This window comes from Equus przewalskii, chromosome 30 (genome assembly GCF_037783145.1).
Source record: "Equus przewalskii isolate Varuska chromosome 30, EquPr2, whole genome shotgun sequence".
NCBI lineage: Eukaryota > Metazoa > Chordata > Mammalia > Perissodactyla > Equidae > Equus > Equus przewalskii.
This window is the reverse complement of record NC_091860.1, coordinates 9,099,153-9,116,371: the sequence shown is the minus strand read 5'-3', so window position 1 is coordinate 9,116,371 and position 17,219 is coordinate 9,099,153. Positions and strand designations below refer to the sequence as shown.

Here is a 17,219-nt window from a genome sequence, read left to right as displayed (position 1 = left end):
ATAATGGTTGTGTGTATATGTTTTAAGTCACTGATGTTTGGAGATGCATGAAGAAATATCTGTAGATTAAATGAAACAACGTCAGGGAATTTCTTAAACATACTTGGGGATATATAAACTATACTTCAATTAAAACAATAACTAGGAACATGGGGGAAGTGTGTAGGAACGTGGATGAAGCAATATTGATCATGCATTGATAATTAATAAGTTGGTTGAATGGTAAATCAGATTGATTAAACTATTGCTTTTACTTTGATAAATGTTTGAAAATTTCCATAATAGACAAAAAAGCTCTAGGAATACAATTAAACTATATACTTATTTGATGTGCCACAAAGTGCTGGGTACATAGCAAGAATTAGATGAATGCTTACAAATTCATTAAAAGATTGTCACAAGGTTTTTTAGTTATTGAGAATAACTTGTGGTTTACCAAAAACAACTTCCTATTCCATTAAAGTTATTGATTAGAACAAAAATGATTACAAAGATGTTCTGAAGAATAGGTCTAGTTTATTTGATTAAAAAATATTTTTGTATATAATCACTATAAAAAAATGCAGGATTGTCATCATGTATATGGTCATTAAGAATTTACCAAATAGATTATTCTATGTTGTGTTCAGTGTTGGAGTCTTCCTTATTTGATTTTCCCCAAATTAAGACGAGCAGCTGACTCTGAGATTTTTAGCCCAAGAAGGAGTAGGTGAGGCGTAGCCAGCTTTCTCAGCTGTGGAATGCTTCTGGAAAGGATGCTGAAGAACTTGCTGAAGGAGACGCACCTGGTAAACAATTTAAGTAGATAAATATAGATGCTTTTCCTCAGGACCTTTATAAGTTTCTAAATTTCTAAAATGACAGGGTAAATTTTAAATCTGCTTGAAACTGTTTAAACATTTTGTGTTCTATTAAAACTTAAGACTAGAGTTGTTACTTAAAATTTGTATTGTTCCACAGAAAGTTCCTTAAGTACTAGATTTGTGCTAAAACAAGAGAGTGAATATACAGTGTCACGAAGACTACATATATATCCTGATAATTTTTAAATTCCTTCACAGCATCAAGAAAACTATAATTTTCTAAAATATTTACAAAAATATAAGGATGTCAGTGGTTTGTAATCTTTCCAAATCAAGGGCATGCTGCTCATCCAACTCATGCTGCTTCCTCATTTTCAATTTGCCCCACGGTAATAAACTGAGGCATCAAAGGAGACACTTCTTTCAACAATAATTCTAGGATCACGTATATTTTCATCCAGTTATAAAATAAGTAAGTCATGGCAATGTAACATACCGCATGGTGACGACAGTTAATAATACTGTATTGCATATTTGAAAGTTGCTAAGAGAGATCTTAAAAGTCCTCATCACAAGAAAAAACAATTTGTAACTGTGTGTGGTGATGGATGTTAAGTAGACTTAGAGTGGTGATCGCTTCGCCATATACACAAATATCAAATCATTATGTTGTACAGTAGAAACTAATATAATGTTATATGTCAACTACACCTCAATTAAAAATATCTTTTCCAGTGGTTTTGTCACTTCCTCGGGTATTACTAAGGAAATGCCTCATTCTGATAGAAAAAGGTGGATGATCTAATAAGAAAGTAAGGTCAAGAAATCCGATAGAGCGTACTACTGTATTATTAATATTTTAAGTAGGAAGACTGTATCATCACCAATATAGTGTTCTTAGAGCCCCTTGTAACTTCTCCCCGGGCACTTTCTATACATATCCATTCACTGAGGTCACTACACCTGTCTAATCTCACCTACTAGTTTAAAAGCTCCCTGAACAGATTTTGATACTTCTCTACAGTGCCTTGCAGAGTAGATTCTCAAGAAATGTTTGGTGCAAGAACATAAACACAAGTTGTGTGTGTAAAGGGTTACATGTATAAAGGGTTAACAAAATCTTTTTCCTTTCCTGCATGAGAATTTAACCCTTAGCTAACTTTCTAGGTCTGTTGCCCTGGTAACCTGATAATGTGGTATGTCAACTGTATCACCACACGACATTGCTTAGGACTGACAAATAGCATTTGGACTGAGAACCATGAAGACCTGATAGAATGCTCTGGGCTTTCATTAGTGTGGTGACTCTCGGTATAAGGCAGGTCTCTTTTGGGGACATTGGAAACTATGCCCATGGAGTTGTTACAAGAGATGCTGGTTTCTGTGGAACATGAAGCTTTGAAGCCAGGGCTGCCCATGCATCTTCCAGGTGTGGCTCTCCTCTCCTCATGCCTGAGCTTTACTGCTGTGCCTTCCTGCTAGTGTGGAGCACTCAAGAACTCCTGCGAACGAGCCTGATGTTGCCCTGGTGGTAAGCTACGTTTCTGTCCTGTATCTTCCAGACTCAACTGGGGTCAACAGCAACCTGCAACAGTCTCATGAATCTGAATATTTACTTGAAGCTAGTAAGACACCTCCCCACTCAAGGTGAGCACTGCATCCTCAGTCAAAAATAATTTTTAGGGAGCCAGCTGGTGGCATGGTGGTTAAGTTCACACACTCTGCTTCAGCGGCCTGGGGTTCACCAGTTCGGATCCCTGGCATGGACCTAAGCACTGCTCATCAAGCCATGCTGCAGCAGGCGTCCCACATATAAAGTGGAGGAAGATGGACATGGATCTTAGCTCAGGGCCAGTCTTCCTCAGCAAAAAGGGGAGGACTGGCAGCAGATGTTAGCTCAGGGAAAATCTTCCTCAAAAAAAAATAAATAAACATAAAAATAATAATTTTGAGGGACCAGCCCCATTGCTGGGTGGTTATGTTCGCATGCTCTGCTTTGGTGGCCTGGGGTTCACTGGTTCAGATCCTGGGTGCGGACCTACGCATTGTTCATCAAGCCATGCTGTGGCAGCATCCCACACAGAAGAACTGGAATGACTTAAAACTAGGATATACAACTATGTACTGGGGCTTTGGGGAGAAAAAAAAAAGGAAGGTTCACAACAGATGTTAGCTCAGGGCCAATCTTCCTCACCAAAAAGCATAAAAAATAAAATAAATAATTTTGAGGAAGGCAAGAAAGCAGGGAAGGAACAAAAGATACAGAAGGAAGGAGAAATAAGCCAACAAAACAACTTATTAAATAGTTTAGTCTCCCCAGGTTAGACCAATTTATCTAAAGATAAATACTGAGTTATCTTCCTTCTCTTTGGTTTTCCTTAATATCATAAAAAGATTACATTTAAAAATATTTTATTTTCTAATAGGAAAACCTAGATTTGTCAGGCTAATTAAACTACTGACATAACAAGTTAATGCAAGTTCCAAATTTGAAATAGCCAAGAGTCTCTCTCCATGCCAACTCTGATCAGCTGACAGTGACCACAGAGCCTGCTGTGATGAGAATGATTCTGAGGCTGTGAGCAGTTTTAGAGAGAAAGAGGGCCACGGTCATTAACAATGTCTGCTCCAGTGCAGAAGGTGACAGCACGAGTGCCAGGGCCATTCCTCTTCTAAAAAATGTACTATGTGTAATGCATTGTAAACAATTGATTCTGAAATACTTGAGGCACAGAAGAAGGTATGCAGAATAACGTAATGAACTCCTGAGTATCCATCCTCCACCCAGCTTCAGAAACAAAACACTTCCAATATGCGTGAAGCCCTGAGATCCTCTCCTGACTCAAATTTCCTCCTCACTGCAAAGTAACCTCTGTCCAAAGATGATGTTATCACCTTTATTCATTTTGTTACTTTTGTCATATATGCATGGACCCATAAGTAACATATGGTTGTGCATGTTTTACACCGTATTTGAGTGGTAACACATTGTATGTATTCCTGGCCACTCGCTTGTTTTGCCTAACACCATATGTGAGATTCGTCCACGCTGACGCACGTAGACCCAGTTCATTCAGTTCACTGCTGTCAAGATGAATGTAAGTGGACCCAGGTTGCTAGTGCCATGGACCCCGCCAGAAGCAAAAGCTTACTCCCTGTGGAGAGACGCACCTTCAAATCAGGCTTCACTGCATTTCAGAGATGAAACCCAGAATTCCAAAACAGGAACAAGAAACAGCAGAATCAACCCTCGGAAGTTCAAAGAATGTAGATATATGATATAAAATGAATGTTTAAATTTTTTTTGAGGAAGATTAGCCCTGAGCTAACATCTGCCACCAATCCCCCTCTTTTTGCTGTGGAAGCCTGGCCCTGAGTTAACATCCGTGCCCATCTTCCTCTACTTTATATGTGGGACGCCTATCACAGCATGGCTTGCCAAGCGGTGACATGTCCACACCCGGGATCGGAACCAGCAAACCCCAGGCTGCCGAAGTGGAATGCGCGAATTTAACTGCTATGCCACTGGGCCAGCCTCGAAAATTTTAAATACATTAGAGAATAAATTAGAAAATAGGAGAAAATGATTCACTGATAAACACAAAAAGAGAGACTAAGCAACAAGAATTTGGGGAAGCTGGTGCTGGCAATGGCATAGTTTAGCATGTTTGCAAATAAAATGTGTGTTTAAAATACAATACATTTAAAATTAATGAAAATAAACCCAGAAAATTCAAGCCCCTTACCTCTGAGAAATCATTCCTTTCTGCTTTTCGCACTGCAGACTCTGCCATCCAGTTCTTCAGCACATATCTGGGATTAACAGCTTAAACAAGAGGGAGAAGTACATCTGGGAACAACAACTTACTAAATTGACACAGGCCCTATTCAATTACCACTGAAATTAGACAAGCTTTAAGAACTCTGCTGGAGGGCTCAAATGAGAAGAAATGATCAGCTTCAGTCAACTTTAATTGTTTATAGACAAGGTACAGTATTTATCATTTTATGGTACAGAAAAAACTTTTTTGAGGATTATGAGCAATATTATGTTTTGTTTTTCTTTTCAGTGTTTTATCATTAATTTGTTTTTTTCACCAGGTTCAGTTCACCAAGCATTTTATAGAGCATGGAGAAAGCAATGAATTCATCTGAATTAGGCCCTGTGCCCTAAGTTGAGGGGAAAAGTTGCTGCTTTTCACATCTCAAGCACAGAATTAAGGTCTGACTCAGTAGGACTGCTTAATGTTGATGCTGCCAAGAGCAAACAGGAAAGCTTATGTGCAGACAGAACTCTTAACAGGTTTATATTTTTGATAGTAACCATGCATTTTTTCACAATAAAAAGTATTACAATGGGGGCCGGCCCTGTGGCCTAGTGGTTAAGTTTGGTGAACTCTGCTTCGGCGGCCGGGGTTCGGCTCCTGGGCATGGACCGACATCAGTCAGCAGCCATGCTGTGGCAGTGACCCACATAAAAAACAGAGGAAGACTGGCAAAGATGTTAGTTCAGGGAGAATCTTCCTCACAAAAAGAAAAAAAAAGTATTATAATAATGGCACATTTAGAAAAAAATCTGAAAACTATGTCTTTATTTGAGATGAACCTTTTCCAAAATAACTTATCAACTGGGTGGAGAAGGAGGAGGCTCATCCCCACCGGCATCAGGGAAATTCTGAGAGGTCTCCAGAAACCACCATTTTGTGATTCTCAACAGCAGTTTTCTGAGTTACCTGAATGGAGGGAACATGCAAACTCCATTTCAACCTGGCTTTAAAGATCTGCCAAGATGTGCCAGAAAACCTAAACATATAAGCGCCTTGTACTTCTGCTTTCTCTGGGAATATAGTCTATGGAAACAGATTTAAACATAAAAAAGTATTACTTGTATTAAGGAAAACTAGAAGCAACTTAAATATTGATTACTCACTCATCATTCTTTTTCTTCTTTCAGAATCTGAATCATTCATGTTACTAAAAATGAATAAACCAAAGGACAAAATTAACCACCGTCTCCTGAAATTATATCATTTTTCAACAGGGTGGGAATTATTTCACAAGACAAATATTAAGAAAAAACATTAAAAAATCACATTGAATTAGTATTTGAAGGGAAGATAGAAAATAGTGAGTTTGATTAAACAATACATAAAAGACTACCTTGTTTTAGATAATACCAAACTTTATTTTATTTTCACCAATTAAAAATTTATTTTTGTCTTAAAAAAAACCTAAACTGTCCGATACCTTTTGTTATCTTAAACACGACTTTCTGAAAATGATTCAACGTTTTGTTGATTGCTCAGGGTCCCCTTTATAAACAGTCCTCAGCGGGCATCGGGCTGGGAAGGGCTATCTGCTCCAGTGCATCCTGTGCTCTCCTGTCTCTTCCTTCTCCCTTCGGCTGGCTGCCACTACCTGCAACTTCTTTCCTCTTTCATGTCTGTAGCTTCTAATTCATTGTGAGTTATGAAACAAAGTACCTTCTTACAACTGTGTAAGATGTAACGATAGCGGACAGGGATGAAAGCCCGAGGTGCTCTCCTCCAGAGCTTCAGGGCGTGGGCTCGGGAGCTGGGGACCTGTGTTCTCAGAGCTGAGGGGAACATATGGGGGCTCTCTGCATGGTGAGAGGTTACTGTGGACGCCTCAGCTGGTGCAAAGGACCCGGGAGGACAAAGGAAATGTTGAAAAATGAAAGGAAGGGAGGAAGCTGATGGGTTGACTGTGCTAAAGGAACACATTACATGCTCTTTCCGAAGTGATGAGATGATCTCACCTCTTCAGTCTCAGCAGGTACTGGGACACCCAGGCAGGAAACAGTTCGTGCTTTGAAATCGTCTGCAGTGCCCAGAATTGCTAAATGAAAATACAGTGATACATGGCTTATTTTATTAATATTTGTTCAGTCTATTTTAACTTCATGTTTCTTTAAATTATGTTCTTTAATAATAATTTATACTATCCAGATTTTTTTAAGGTAGAACAAGCAGAAGTAGTACTAAAAATGAATAATAGTTTCCTTTTCTTCATATAACATTCAACTCTAAAATTCTAATTCATGGAAATTCATGTAATGGCATGATTTAAGAGAAATAAAAAATATACAAAGTTCTTATAACTAGAGATTATACGTGAATACTTATATTATCAAAAGCCTTCCTTTTATTTATTTATTTATTTTAAAGTTTGGCACCTGAGCTAACATCTGTTGCCAATCTTTTTTTTCCTTCTTCCTCTTCTCCCCAAAGCCCCCCACTACATATTTGTATATTCTTGCTGTAGGTCCTTCTAGTTGTGGCATGTGGGACACCACCTCAACATGGCCTGATGAGCGGTGCCGTGTCTGTGCCTGGGATCTGAACTGGGGAAACCCCAGGCTGCCAAAGCAGAGCGCGAGAACTTAACCACTTGGTCACGGGTCCAGCCCCAAAGCTTCCTTTTAAATACAGAGCTCCCCTAATGTATAATTTACTTTTAAAAGCTTAATTTACAACTGTGTTTTATTTAGTCATCTATTAATTCACTTAACAAATATTTATGAATGTCAACTACGTGCTAGGAAGTAATTAGGTGGGAAGGATATAAAAATTAATAAGACATGACCCCTCCCTTTAAGAAGGAAAGTGTATAAACAGATAATTCAATACCATTTTAGAAGTTTTATAGAAATATATATAAAAGGCCAATGGAACACAAAGGAATAAGCAATTAGCTCTACCTGAGAGTTAGGGAGTTGAAAAAGTTTCAGAATCAGAAGACACAGAAATTAAAGATTGAAATGATTAAAAGTGTAATGATCTATTCTTAAATTTTCCCAACTCTTAGTGATTTAAATATCAGTACCCTGTCAAGAACTGGAACAAGTCACTTTAACATTACTTTTTGTCTCAGTTTGCCACACATCAAATGACAATTAGTGACTTGTTCTGATTAGTTCTGATAGATGAATCATTGATAATTTTTTAATTACATCAACGATGTGTATCGGTTAACATTTTTCTGTATTTCCTACCGAACAGGTAGACATTCTTTTATTCAAATCACTCCTAAAATGTAATTTATGGCTATCCCATACCTGTGAGAACAATAATTTTCCTTAGAATTACTAGGACCCATACCTGCCTCAGTAATAATATCGGCTATGCTTCTTTTTCCAACAACAATAGTTTAACTCATTTCCTACACTGACAATAACGATTTTGGTTCAAAAGTCGTTGTGAAATAAACGGTAAGAGCTGAGGCGTCTTGCTGACACCCTTTCCTTCAAACCCTAAGTGGACTCTATGCTGGAGGTCACTACTGATCGCTAACCACGATTGAGTGCCCCCTCCCCGCCCTCCATGAAGCACGTGAGGGTTAGAGAAACTGAGTACCCTGTGCCAGTTCACAGCGCCTGTCGAAGGGGACCCCGCATGTGAAGCACCCTGTCTGCCTCTGGAGCTCGGCCTCCTCAATCGCCACAGTGTACTTCCTCTTGCACATACACTGTGAAAAATCCACCTTTCTTGCCTCAGCTTCACTATGTGTGAAAACGAGGACCAACTTTTAGTAAAACAATGCTGCTTGAAATATCAAAGTAGTAAGAATTCACAAAGGAAGAGCTGACAGACCAGGCATAACGGAAAGGACACTGGACAGCAGGAAGTTTTTGTTCCAGTTCTGATTTTGAAAAAAACTACTATGTGAATTCAGCAAGTCGTTTAACCGCTTTTGGCCTCGGTCTCCATATCGTAAAATGAATGGAGATTTAAGGTCCTTTCTTAATGGAAAATTTTGTGATTCTAAGCCTGAGATTACTCTAACAAATGGATCAACAATGTCAGGGAACTAAACCGTCAAAAAGACTACAATATTTTCGTCTCGAGCATTTGTTTTGACATTTTTCTTTAATGACTTTTTCCCCTCTTAAAAAGAAATATATTGCTGATAAAAATACAAAATGTCGAAGCCTAAGGTAGTTTGGCAAGATGTAGCAAAATTACAAATGCGTATATCCTTTAACCCAGAAACACATTCTAGGAAATTCCCTACAGATACATCTGTACTAAATGAAATAATCTAGGTTCACTTTAACAGCAAGAGTTGGGAAACAACATAAGTGCCACAGTAAACAACTCGTTAAATAAGACATGGTAGACCTACACACGGGGTGTCTGCAACCCTAAAAAGAATGAGGATTCTTTCTACGTATTGATATGGAAAGATCTTCAGGACACACTATTAAACAAGATGCAAACATTACATAAAGTAGGCTATCTTTTATGTGAAAAAATACTTAAAATATGTATATCTCTCTCTCAATATCTGTTTGTATTTGCCTCAAGAAACACTGGAAGGACATGTAAGAAATTAATAAAAATGGCTTTCTCCAGGAGTGAGAGGGGAATGCAGTGGATGAGGACAAAGGTTTTTAACCCCATGACTGTATTTAAACATTACAAAAAAATTAGGCCGAGCGTGGGATTGCCTGTGTTACTGATGAGAGAACCGAGACTGAGAGAAGTCAAACCCCGTGCTCAAGGTTATTCAGCTACTGGATGATGACGTCTAGACTCAACTTCCACAGGACTCTGATTCTAAGCGTTATGACTTAGCCCATGCGGCCTCTCACTTGTGACTGACTGGATGGAGGGACCGAGGGAGGAAGCTGTCCACCCTTTGCTTCCTCCCTGGATCCCACGTCTCTGTTTTACTCAAGGCAAAGTGATCTACGGTGGGGAAGGACCTGGCAGTGCTGGTGACTTAGGAGGCCCAGGAAGGGCCTACTCACTGCTAAGGGCTCCTCTATCAGGAAATTCTACCACCAGAATCACAGGCTAAGTGTCCATTAGCATGAAAATGCCTTTAGAAGGAACCTCATCAGGCCTGTGTAAGCATGAGAGCCAGATCCTGCTGTTTTCCTATTAATAGAAAACAAATTAAAAGCTCATAAAAATTTACTATTGAGCTGCTGCTACTGAAGGCTTACAGGAGAAAGGAGTAGAACCCAGGGATTAAGGGCATGGACCTTGGAGAAAGCTGCCAGGGTTGAATCCAGCCAGACTTTACTAGCTGTGTGACCCAGCATTAGTTACAACCTCTCTGTGCCTCAGATTCTTTACCAGTAAAATAGAGATAACAATACTACCTACCTCTTATGTTGGGGCACAGATTATACACATAAAACACTTAGATATAACGCCCAAAATATAATAAGCACTCAGTAAATGTTAGCTATTATTGTCATTATATTAGTATTAATTTTTCATTACTTTGTAAAGCATTTACTATCATGCCTGTCCCAGAATGAGCTCTCAATAATAGTGGGTTCTCAATAAGCACTTGATGAACAACTGCATAAGTGAGGTTGAATTCAGAAAAAAATTTATGAAAAGATAACTAACTATAGAGAGAATGTCATGAAAGATGATGAAGAAATTTAAATTGAAAAAAGTAAGGCTAAATTTTAATCTCAAAATAATAAAACAATGATTGTCATATAAAAGACCTTAAATAGATCCATATTGCTAAAAATCTAAGTAGGAGTCTTCTGGAAATACTCATATTACTCCACGAATGCAATGTATGAGCTCTGAAATTAAAAGGCAACACACATTCTTAAAACTGAATTAAGTCCAGCCACTTTGGAAACAGTTTGGCAGTTTCTTAAAAAATTAAACGTATATTTACTAAACAATCCGGCAATTCTGCTCCTAGTATCTACCCAAGAGAAATGAAAACATACGTTCACACAAAACCTTGGACATGAATGTTCAGAGCGATATTTATTCACAATGGCCCAAAACTGGAAACGATCCAAATGTCCATCAGCTGGTAAATGATCCACAAAATGTGGTATATCCATATGATGGAGTACTACTAAGTCATAAAGAGGAGAGAACTACTGATGGGTTACAATGTGGATGAACCCCAAAAAGCAGGCTAAGTGAAGAAGCCAGAGGCAAAAAAAACACATATTGTATGACTCCATTTATAGGAAATGTCTAGAAAGTGAAAACTTTGAGAGAGAGAAAGTAAATTAGTAATTGCTTGGGGCTGGGAGTGGAAACATGGATTGACGACAAATGGGCACAAAGGATCTTTTTAGAGTGATGGAATTGTTCTCAAATTGAATTGTGGTGACAAGTGCACCATCTGTAAATTATCAGAAACCGTTGAATTGGAAGGCAAGTGGAATTTTACAGTATATAAATTATACCTCCATAAACCTGTTAAAGAAAACTGAATTAAGAAAAAAGCCAGGAGCCAGCCCCATGGCCAAGTTGTTAAGTTCATGTACTCTCCTTTGGTTTGGCGGTCCAGGGTTTGCTGGTTCGGATCCTGGGCATGGACCTATGCACTGCTCATCAAGCCATGCTGAGGTGGCATCCCACATAGAAGAACTAGAATAACTTACGACTATGATATACCACTATGTACTGGGGCTTTGGGGAAAAAAACAAAAGAGGAAGATTGCCAAGAGATGTTAGCTCAGGGCCAATCTTCCTCACCAAAAAAAAAAAGAAGAAAAAAGTGCCAAATGTCACAAATTAATACCTGAGGAATGTTGAGCTCCTGTAACTGGCTTTGAGTAATCTCACTGAGCTGCCGAAACGTCATGGTAAAATCAGCTGCTGTCTTTTCCATGAGCTAATGAAAGTAATAAGATTTGTCAATCTCAATTCTTCAAAAAAAATCCTGAATAGCAATTCAAATGTTAACCAGAAAAAAAGATAAAAATGATAAACTCACATGTAAGAGAAATGCAATCAAATCCTCATCACCCTTCCTTTCTCCAAGTAACCCCAGTTTGGCTTTGAATAGTTCTCTAAATCTAAAAGGAGAAATTTCAATTCAATTTGTTATTAAAATTCTCACTATTTTAAGAACTGTCCTCAAATCAACGAGGATGCTTTAAACTCTGTATTCAAAAAGGACAAACCTTGTATAATAAAGGTCAGGATACCCCTCAAGAATCAGAGCAGCACTGCGGGAGGGAGAAAAAGGACAGTTAAACCTTGTTTTAAAATTAACATTCCTGAATTACATTTTATAAGAACAAAGTGAAACTTCTCCTAGATTAAATAACCTTAGATTACATGCTATTGATTCTAGATGAGTGATTTAATTACATATCATATCTTCGAGAAAATTGTCAATGTAAATTTACTGTCTCAAAGATTTGGCTAGAGAACAGATCAAATCATGTCACTCCTGAAACATTACAATGTACAATTAGCCTGTAGGATAAATGTTGATATGTCTCTAACACCAAAAGAGATATATAAATAGGGTTTTTGGGTGTGTTTTAAAAATCATCTTAGACCCAAAATAACGCATTACAAATACCCCGTTCAATGCAATAACATTTTATTTGCCTGAATATATGAAAATATAGTGAAATATTTCATAAAAATTAAAGGGTTCTTAACCTTAAACACATTTTTAAACAAACAAACTTTCTATTTCTTAACATTCTTAATGCATTTTAAATCACACAAAAGCTTAAGCCATTCTGAAGCTCCACGCCCTTTACCTTCCTGACCTCGTCTCCTACAGCTCTTCCCCTTGGACATTCTTCTGCAGCTGCACTGGCCTTCTTGCTGTTTCTTAAACACCCCGCATCCACTCCCCCCTCAGGGCCTTTGCACAGACTGTTCCCTTGCCCGCAGCCCTGTTCCCTCAGACATCTGTGTGGCTTGCTCCTGGGACTCCTTCACGTCTTTGCTCAAGTGAGGTGCTGACCACCCTTTAAACTGCAAATCCCGCCCCCTCCCCGTACTCCTTATCCCCTGCTTTACTTCTCTCCATAGTGATCTCCTTCTAATACGCTATAAACGTATTGATTCTGTCTACCGACTGTCTCTCCCACCGGAGGGCTGCACCATGAGGGCACAATTATTCTGCTGTTTTATTTGTTGCTGTCCCCTTAGCACTTAGAACAGTGTCTGATACATGCTAAGCACCACAATAAGTTTTTGTTGAATGAATGAATGAACTCTGCAAGGCAAAAGGGATAAAAAATTAATGGAGACAAGGGTGAGATGAAGACTGCTTAATAAATACCATTTTATATTGCTTTCATTTTAAACTGTGCCACTACATTACCAATATATTTATAAATCTAATTAAGAAACCATTGATGGTATGTAAAACTTTTATCTTTATTGTAGCAATTTTTTTGCTACCTGGGGTTAATAAAATCACTATGTGCCTTGTCTTCCATTTGGGATCTTGTTATACTAGAAATGGTAAATTTCAGATTTTTTTTGGTAGTGGGGAGTGTGAAGAGAAATACATTTTATCTTCTACTAAATACACTGGAGACACAGAAATGATTAAAATGTGGTTTCTGCCCTCTAGGAGTTCAATGTCTAGTGATTAGATCAACAAATATCTTAACATTCTTTGTAATTATTAATGTACTCAGATTATCCTTCATGCTTATTCATACGCATACATAAGATATTTCATTTTGAGTAACTAATTATAAACATTGCAAAGTTGTCTATTTATTATTTACTCTGTTGTTTAAAAATGCAGCCATGTATCCTTTTTCTAAATTCTGAATGAGAGAACATACAACAGACAGAGATTAAAATTTCAGCTTTATTACTGATAAAAGCCAGCCGGAGAAAATGGCTTAGGTTTGCAGATAAATAGGCATGATAATACACTGTGCCTAGTTTGGAAAAGTTTATTCACTCTGTTAACGGAACAGCAGTTATGACTATGGGCCTCCCCAACTTGGGCACACTCCTGTAAAACGGATACATAAAGAAGCAGAAAATGTACGAAAAGAGAGGAATAATAGGATGAGCCACACATGCTTAGTTTCTTCTCCCGAATTCATCAAACTGATAATGAACCCTTCTTCCCTCAGGGAGCAGTGAGTGGGGGCCAGAGAAGGAATGCACACTCTACTGAAGCTCCCCCACCACAATGAACCACCAGAAGGGAAGTAACCGACTTCCTGTAAAAGCATGAAAGGCCAAAGACTAAACCAGGGATGTCAAACAGAAGGCAGCTTAAAAGACCTCCTGGTGCCTGCCCTTGCCTGCTCTGACTCAAATCCTCTCCCGGGCCCAGGAGCTGCGGGGGCCTGGCGGAGGCAGGGGGGCCTGGCGGGTCCGAGCAGGGCTGTGGGCCCTCACTCTTGAGGTACTGCACAACTGAGCAAAGACATTAAGGGCCCCACCTGTATAACTGTTACTGGAAAGAGCTAGGGGGTTCGCTGGCTTCCAAGAGCCTACAGGGGAGCTACTAAAACCCCTCTAGCCCAGAAGGTGGGAGAGAACCAGCCCCAGCTGCTGAGGGGAGCTGGGAGCAAGAGGCTGCCTCCTACAGGCCCAACAGGAAGCTCAAAACTTGCCTGCAGGACCCTGCCAGCCCGTTAAAGGTGTGCCCCCACCTAGCTGGGGCTGAACCCCCCAAAAGAGGCAAAGGAGCTGCCATGGAGACAGATAACAATCCCAAAAAATAAGAACACTTAAGAGGAATGAACTATACCTCACCAGACCTTCTGGAACTACAAAACATGATTTCAGGCTAAGAAATTCAGTAGACGAGAGAGAAGACAATTTCTCTTGAGACTCCAATTCAGTGGCTCAGAAAATCAAGTAGAAGAAACACCACAAAACACTAAGCAAAAACACAAAGGGACAGAAAGCATATCGAAAAAATAGGAGAACTGGAAATATATTGAGGATTCATAACAAATAATGAGGTGCCAGCAGCACAAAAAGAAATGAAGGGAAGAAAGGCAAGACTTAAATAAACAACAGCAGAGCTTGCTCTCACTGCGCACATCAGCTACAGTCAGAGACGCAGAACCAGTAGCGGTGCTATAGAACAAGCGGTTTAGTTTAGGAGTTTGACCTTACGTGATTGTGGGAGCTGGTTAAGAAGGATGGAGAACGCTGTTTCTTCTGCATCTGGTATTGGGGCTCAAAGAGAGCAGAGAAGACAGGAAAGAAAATCAGATGGAGACAGTGAAGACAAACTGGAACCCGTGTCTGTATCTCAAGCCTCCAAGCTCAGGGGCGCAGGGAACCTGCAGGATAAGGTGGTGCCCTTCATCAGAGAGTGGCACACGTCCTGGCTCCAGGATTCAAGATGCTGAAGGAGGCCATCCAGAGGGAGCCGAGGAGCTGCAGCCTTGGCTATCTCCCCCTGCCAACGAGAGTGGCTGCAGGAGTGCCTGACCCTCCACCAGCCTTCGGGACGTATATGTCCTGCTGTTCACTTCTGCCTTCCAGATCTTGCAGATTTCTCTTGTGGCCAACCTTACCCATAAGTACACAGAGAAAGGCATTTTTGGACCAGTTTAGCCAAGTTGATACAATATAAGGCCAATACACTATATATGGCTATATGATGAAGTTTCGGCTGATGGGAAATGAGGGAAGTGATGTGTACAAATTCTGAAATGTTGAGGACTTGCTTCTTTCCTTCTCCATGCTGCTACATAGGATAAGGATGTTATAGATGGCACCCCAACCCACATACTTTCACAGGAGAGAAAAATACATGTCCATCTTGTTCAAGCTACCATTATTTTGCGTTTCTGGTACACGCAACTGAATCTATACTCAATCTAAAACCCTACATCTCAATTACCTCTCAGAGTAAATAAAAACACTAACAGTTATGCAAAGATTCAGGAAATATATCACCTACATGTGGGAATGAAATACTTCAGGAAGTAATCCAGACAGAGACTTCAAGATGGAACCATGCAAAAACAATGGTGGTAAGCGGTGAAATGAGTAGAAATGGGGGGTGGGGGGAACGGAGTGCTAATGGCAAAGACTTGAAATAGAAGGATACACTTCAAGGGAAAACCTACTATCAGTGTGTAACTGTAAACCGTCTTAGCAAAATCTAGCAGTTGGGTAATTTGAGGTAAAACATAAAAGCCTTTGAAAGGTCTCATCTTACTGGGATGGAGGGAAAAACAACGGGCAAATAGAATCTTAGTGAAGGAAGATATTTAGAAACTTGTTTTCATGTAACAGCAAAGAGGCAGAAAAAGAAAGATAATTACCAGTGGGGGGAGCGAGGGAATTCAACAGTTTCCAAATTGGGGGGTGGGGGGGGGCGGAATGAATGAATTGCTCAAACCATAAAAAGATAAGGAAAGTGGGGGGGAAACTAACATATAAAATAAAGCACAACATAAGACAGAAGGAATAAAATCAATTATAATAAATGAACAGCCGACATACGTCTATTAAGACAGAAACCCTCTCATTGCATTAAAATCGGGCTATATGTTTTGCTTGTTTTTATAAGAAACACAATTTAAAAGAAAGTAATAAAGTAAAAAGTAAAGTGAGATTCAAGGCAAATCCAACAAAAAGAAAGCATGAATGGCAATATTAATATCAGATAAGTGGCAATGAGAGTTAAAAGTATTAATCAGGATAAAGGAGGTCATTATGTTAGGATAAAAGGCATGTTTTTTGAAGAAAATATAAGTAAAAAACCTGTATGTACAAATAATACAGCAGCAAAATATGTACATGTTAAACAATTAGAAAAATTATTTGATAAAAGCACAAAATGGGAAACTGTAATACATATTTCCTATGAATCAAACTTATCTAACAGATAAAAAATGAATAGGGCAATAAAGGACTTGACTGATACACTCAATACACTCAATTTCATATTGAAACCTTTGAGTACAGAGTATACATTTTTTTATATCATCATAAAATGTAAAAAAATGTATTATTTGGGCCATAAAGAAACCCTAACACATTTTGAATAGATTTTACCAAACATGTTCTTTGATGATAAAAATATGCAGAAAATAAGCCCAACTACTTAGAAATAAAGAAACACAGAGATAAATAACCCTCAGATCAAAAAAGAAAGAAACTAAAATTTCACAACACCTAAAAAGCAGTAAAGAGGAAAACACTTTATCTTGATAACTATGGAAAAGAAGCCAAAACTGTACTAGAGAAAAATAGTTTGAAATGCCTTCATTATTAAAGATTAAATAATAAGATGGCTTTAAAAATGTTAGTTTCTTGCTTTTCAAAAAATTATCATTATACAAACATATTTTCACACAGATTTAATTAGTAGATTTAGGATTTACTCACAGCTGCTTTTGCCTAGGATCCAGTAACGGGTTTAGAGCTTGTGACAACTTGTTTAAATTAAACATCCCAATATTGGCCTGATTTCCTATTTTATATCTTCTTTCATCATCAGATGTGTTTGGTACAAAATCTGTTTAAAACAAAAATACTATCATTTGACATTGGGGAGAATCATTCTAAAGAGTTTCTTTCTTCATTTTTAAGTTTATCTTTAAACTCAATTTATATTTATTAGGTAAGAATCTTTCTGATATTATACATTTAACTCAAAAGTAATACAAACACTTAATACCCATACACATAAAAGTCTTTTAAAATA

The 17,219-nt window shown here is 38.5% G+C and overlaps 1 protein-coding gene across 9 annotated transcripts in view; it reads right to left on the bottom strand.

Moving 5' to 3' along the window:
• Positions 1-496: 496 nt before the first annotated feature.
• LOC103560863 (protein adenylyltransferase SelO-like) overlaps positions 497-17,219 on the bottom strand; it is a 33,673-nt gene continuing 16,950 nt past the window's right edge. For all 9 annotated transcript variants that reach the window (XM_008535197.2, XM_008535199.2, XM_070600863.1 and 6 more), the window contains 8 exons: positions 16,901-17,030; positions 11,728-11,772; positions 11,538-11,619; positions 11,343-11,435; positions 6,583-6,662; positions 5,734-5,777; positions 4,550-4,629; positions 497-785 (listed from right to left, as the gene is read on the bottom strand). In XM_008535197.2, coding sequence (XP_008533419.2) covers positions 663-785; positions 4,550-4,629; positions 5,734-5,777; positions 6,583-6,662; positions 11,343-11,435; positions 11,538-11,619; positions 11,728-11,772; positions 16,901-17,030 — 677 coding nt within the window. In that variant the 3' untranslated portion in view covers positions 497-662. The remainder of the gene's footprint in view (positions 786-4,549; positions 4,630-5,733; positions 5,778-6,582; positions 6,663-11,342; positions 11,436-11,537; positions 11,620-11,727; positions 11,773-16,900; positions 17,031-17,219) is intronic.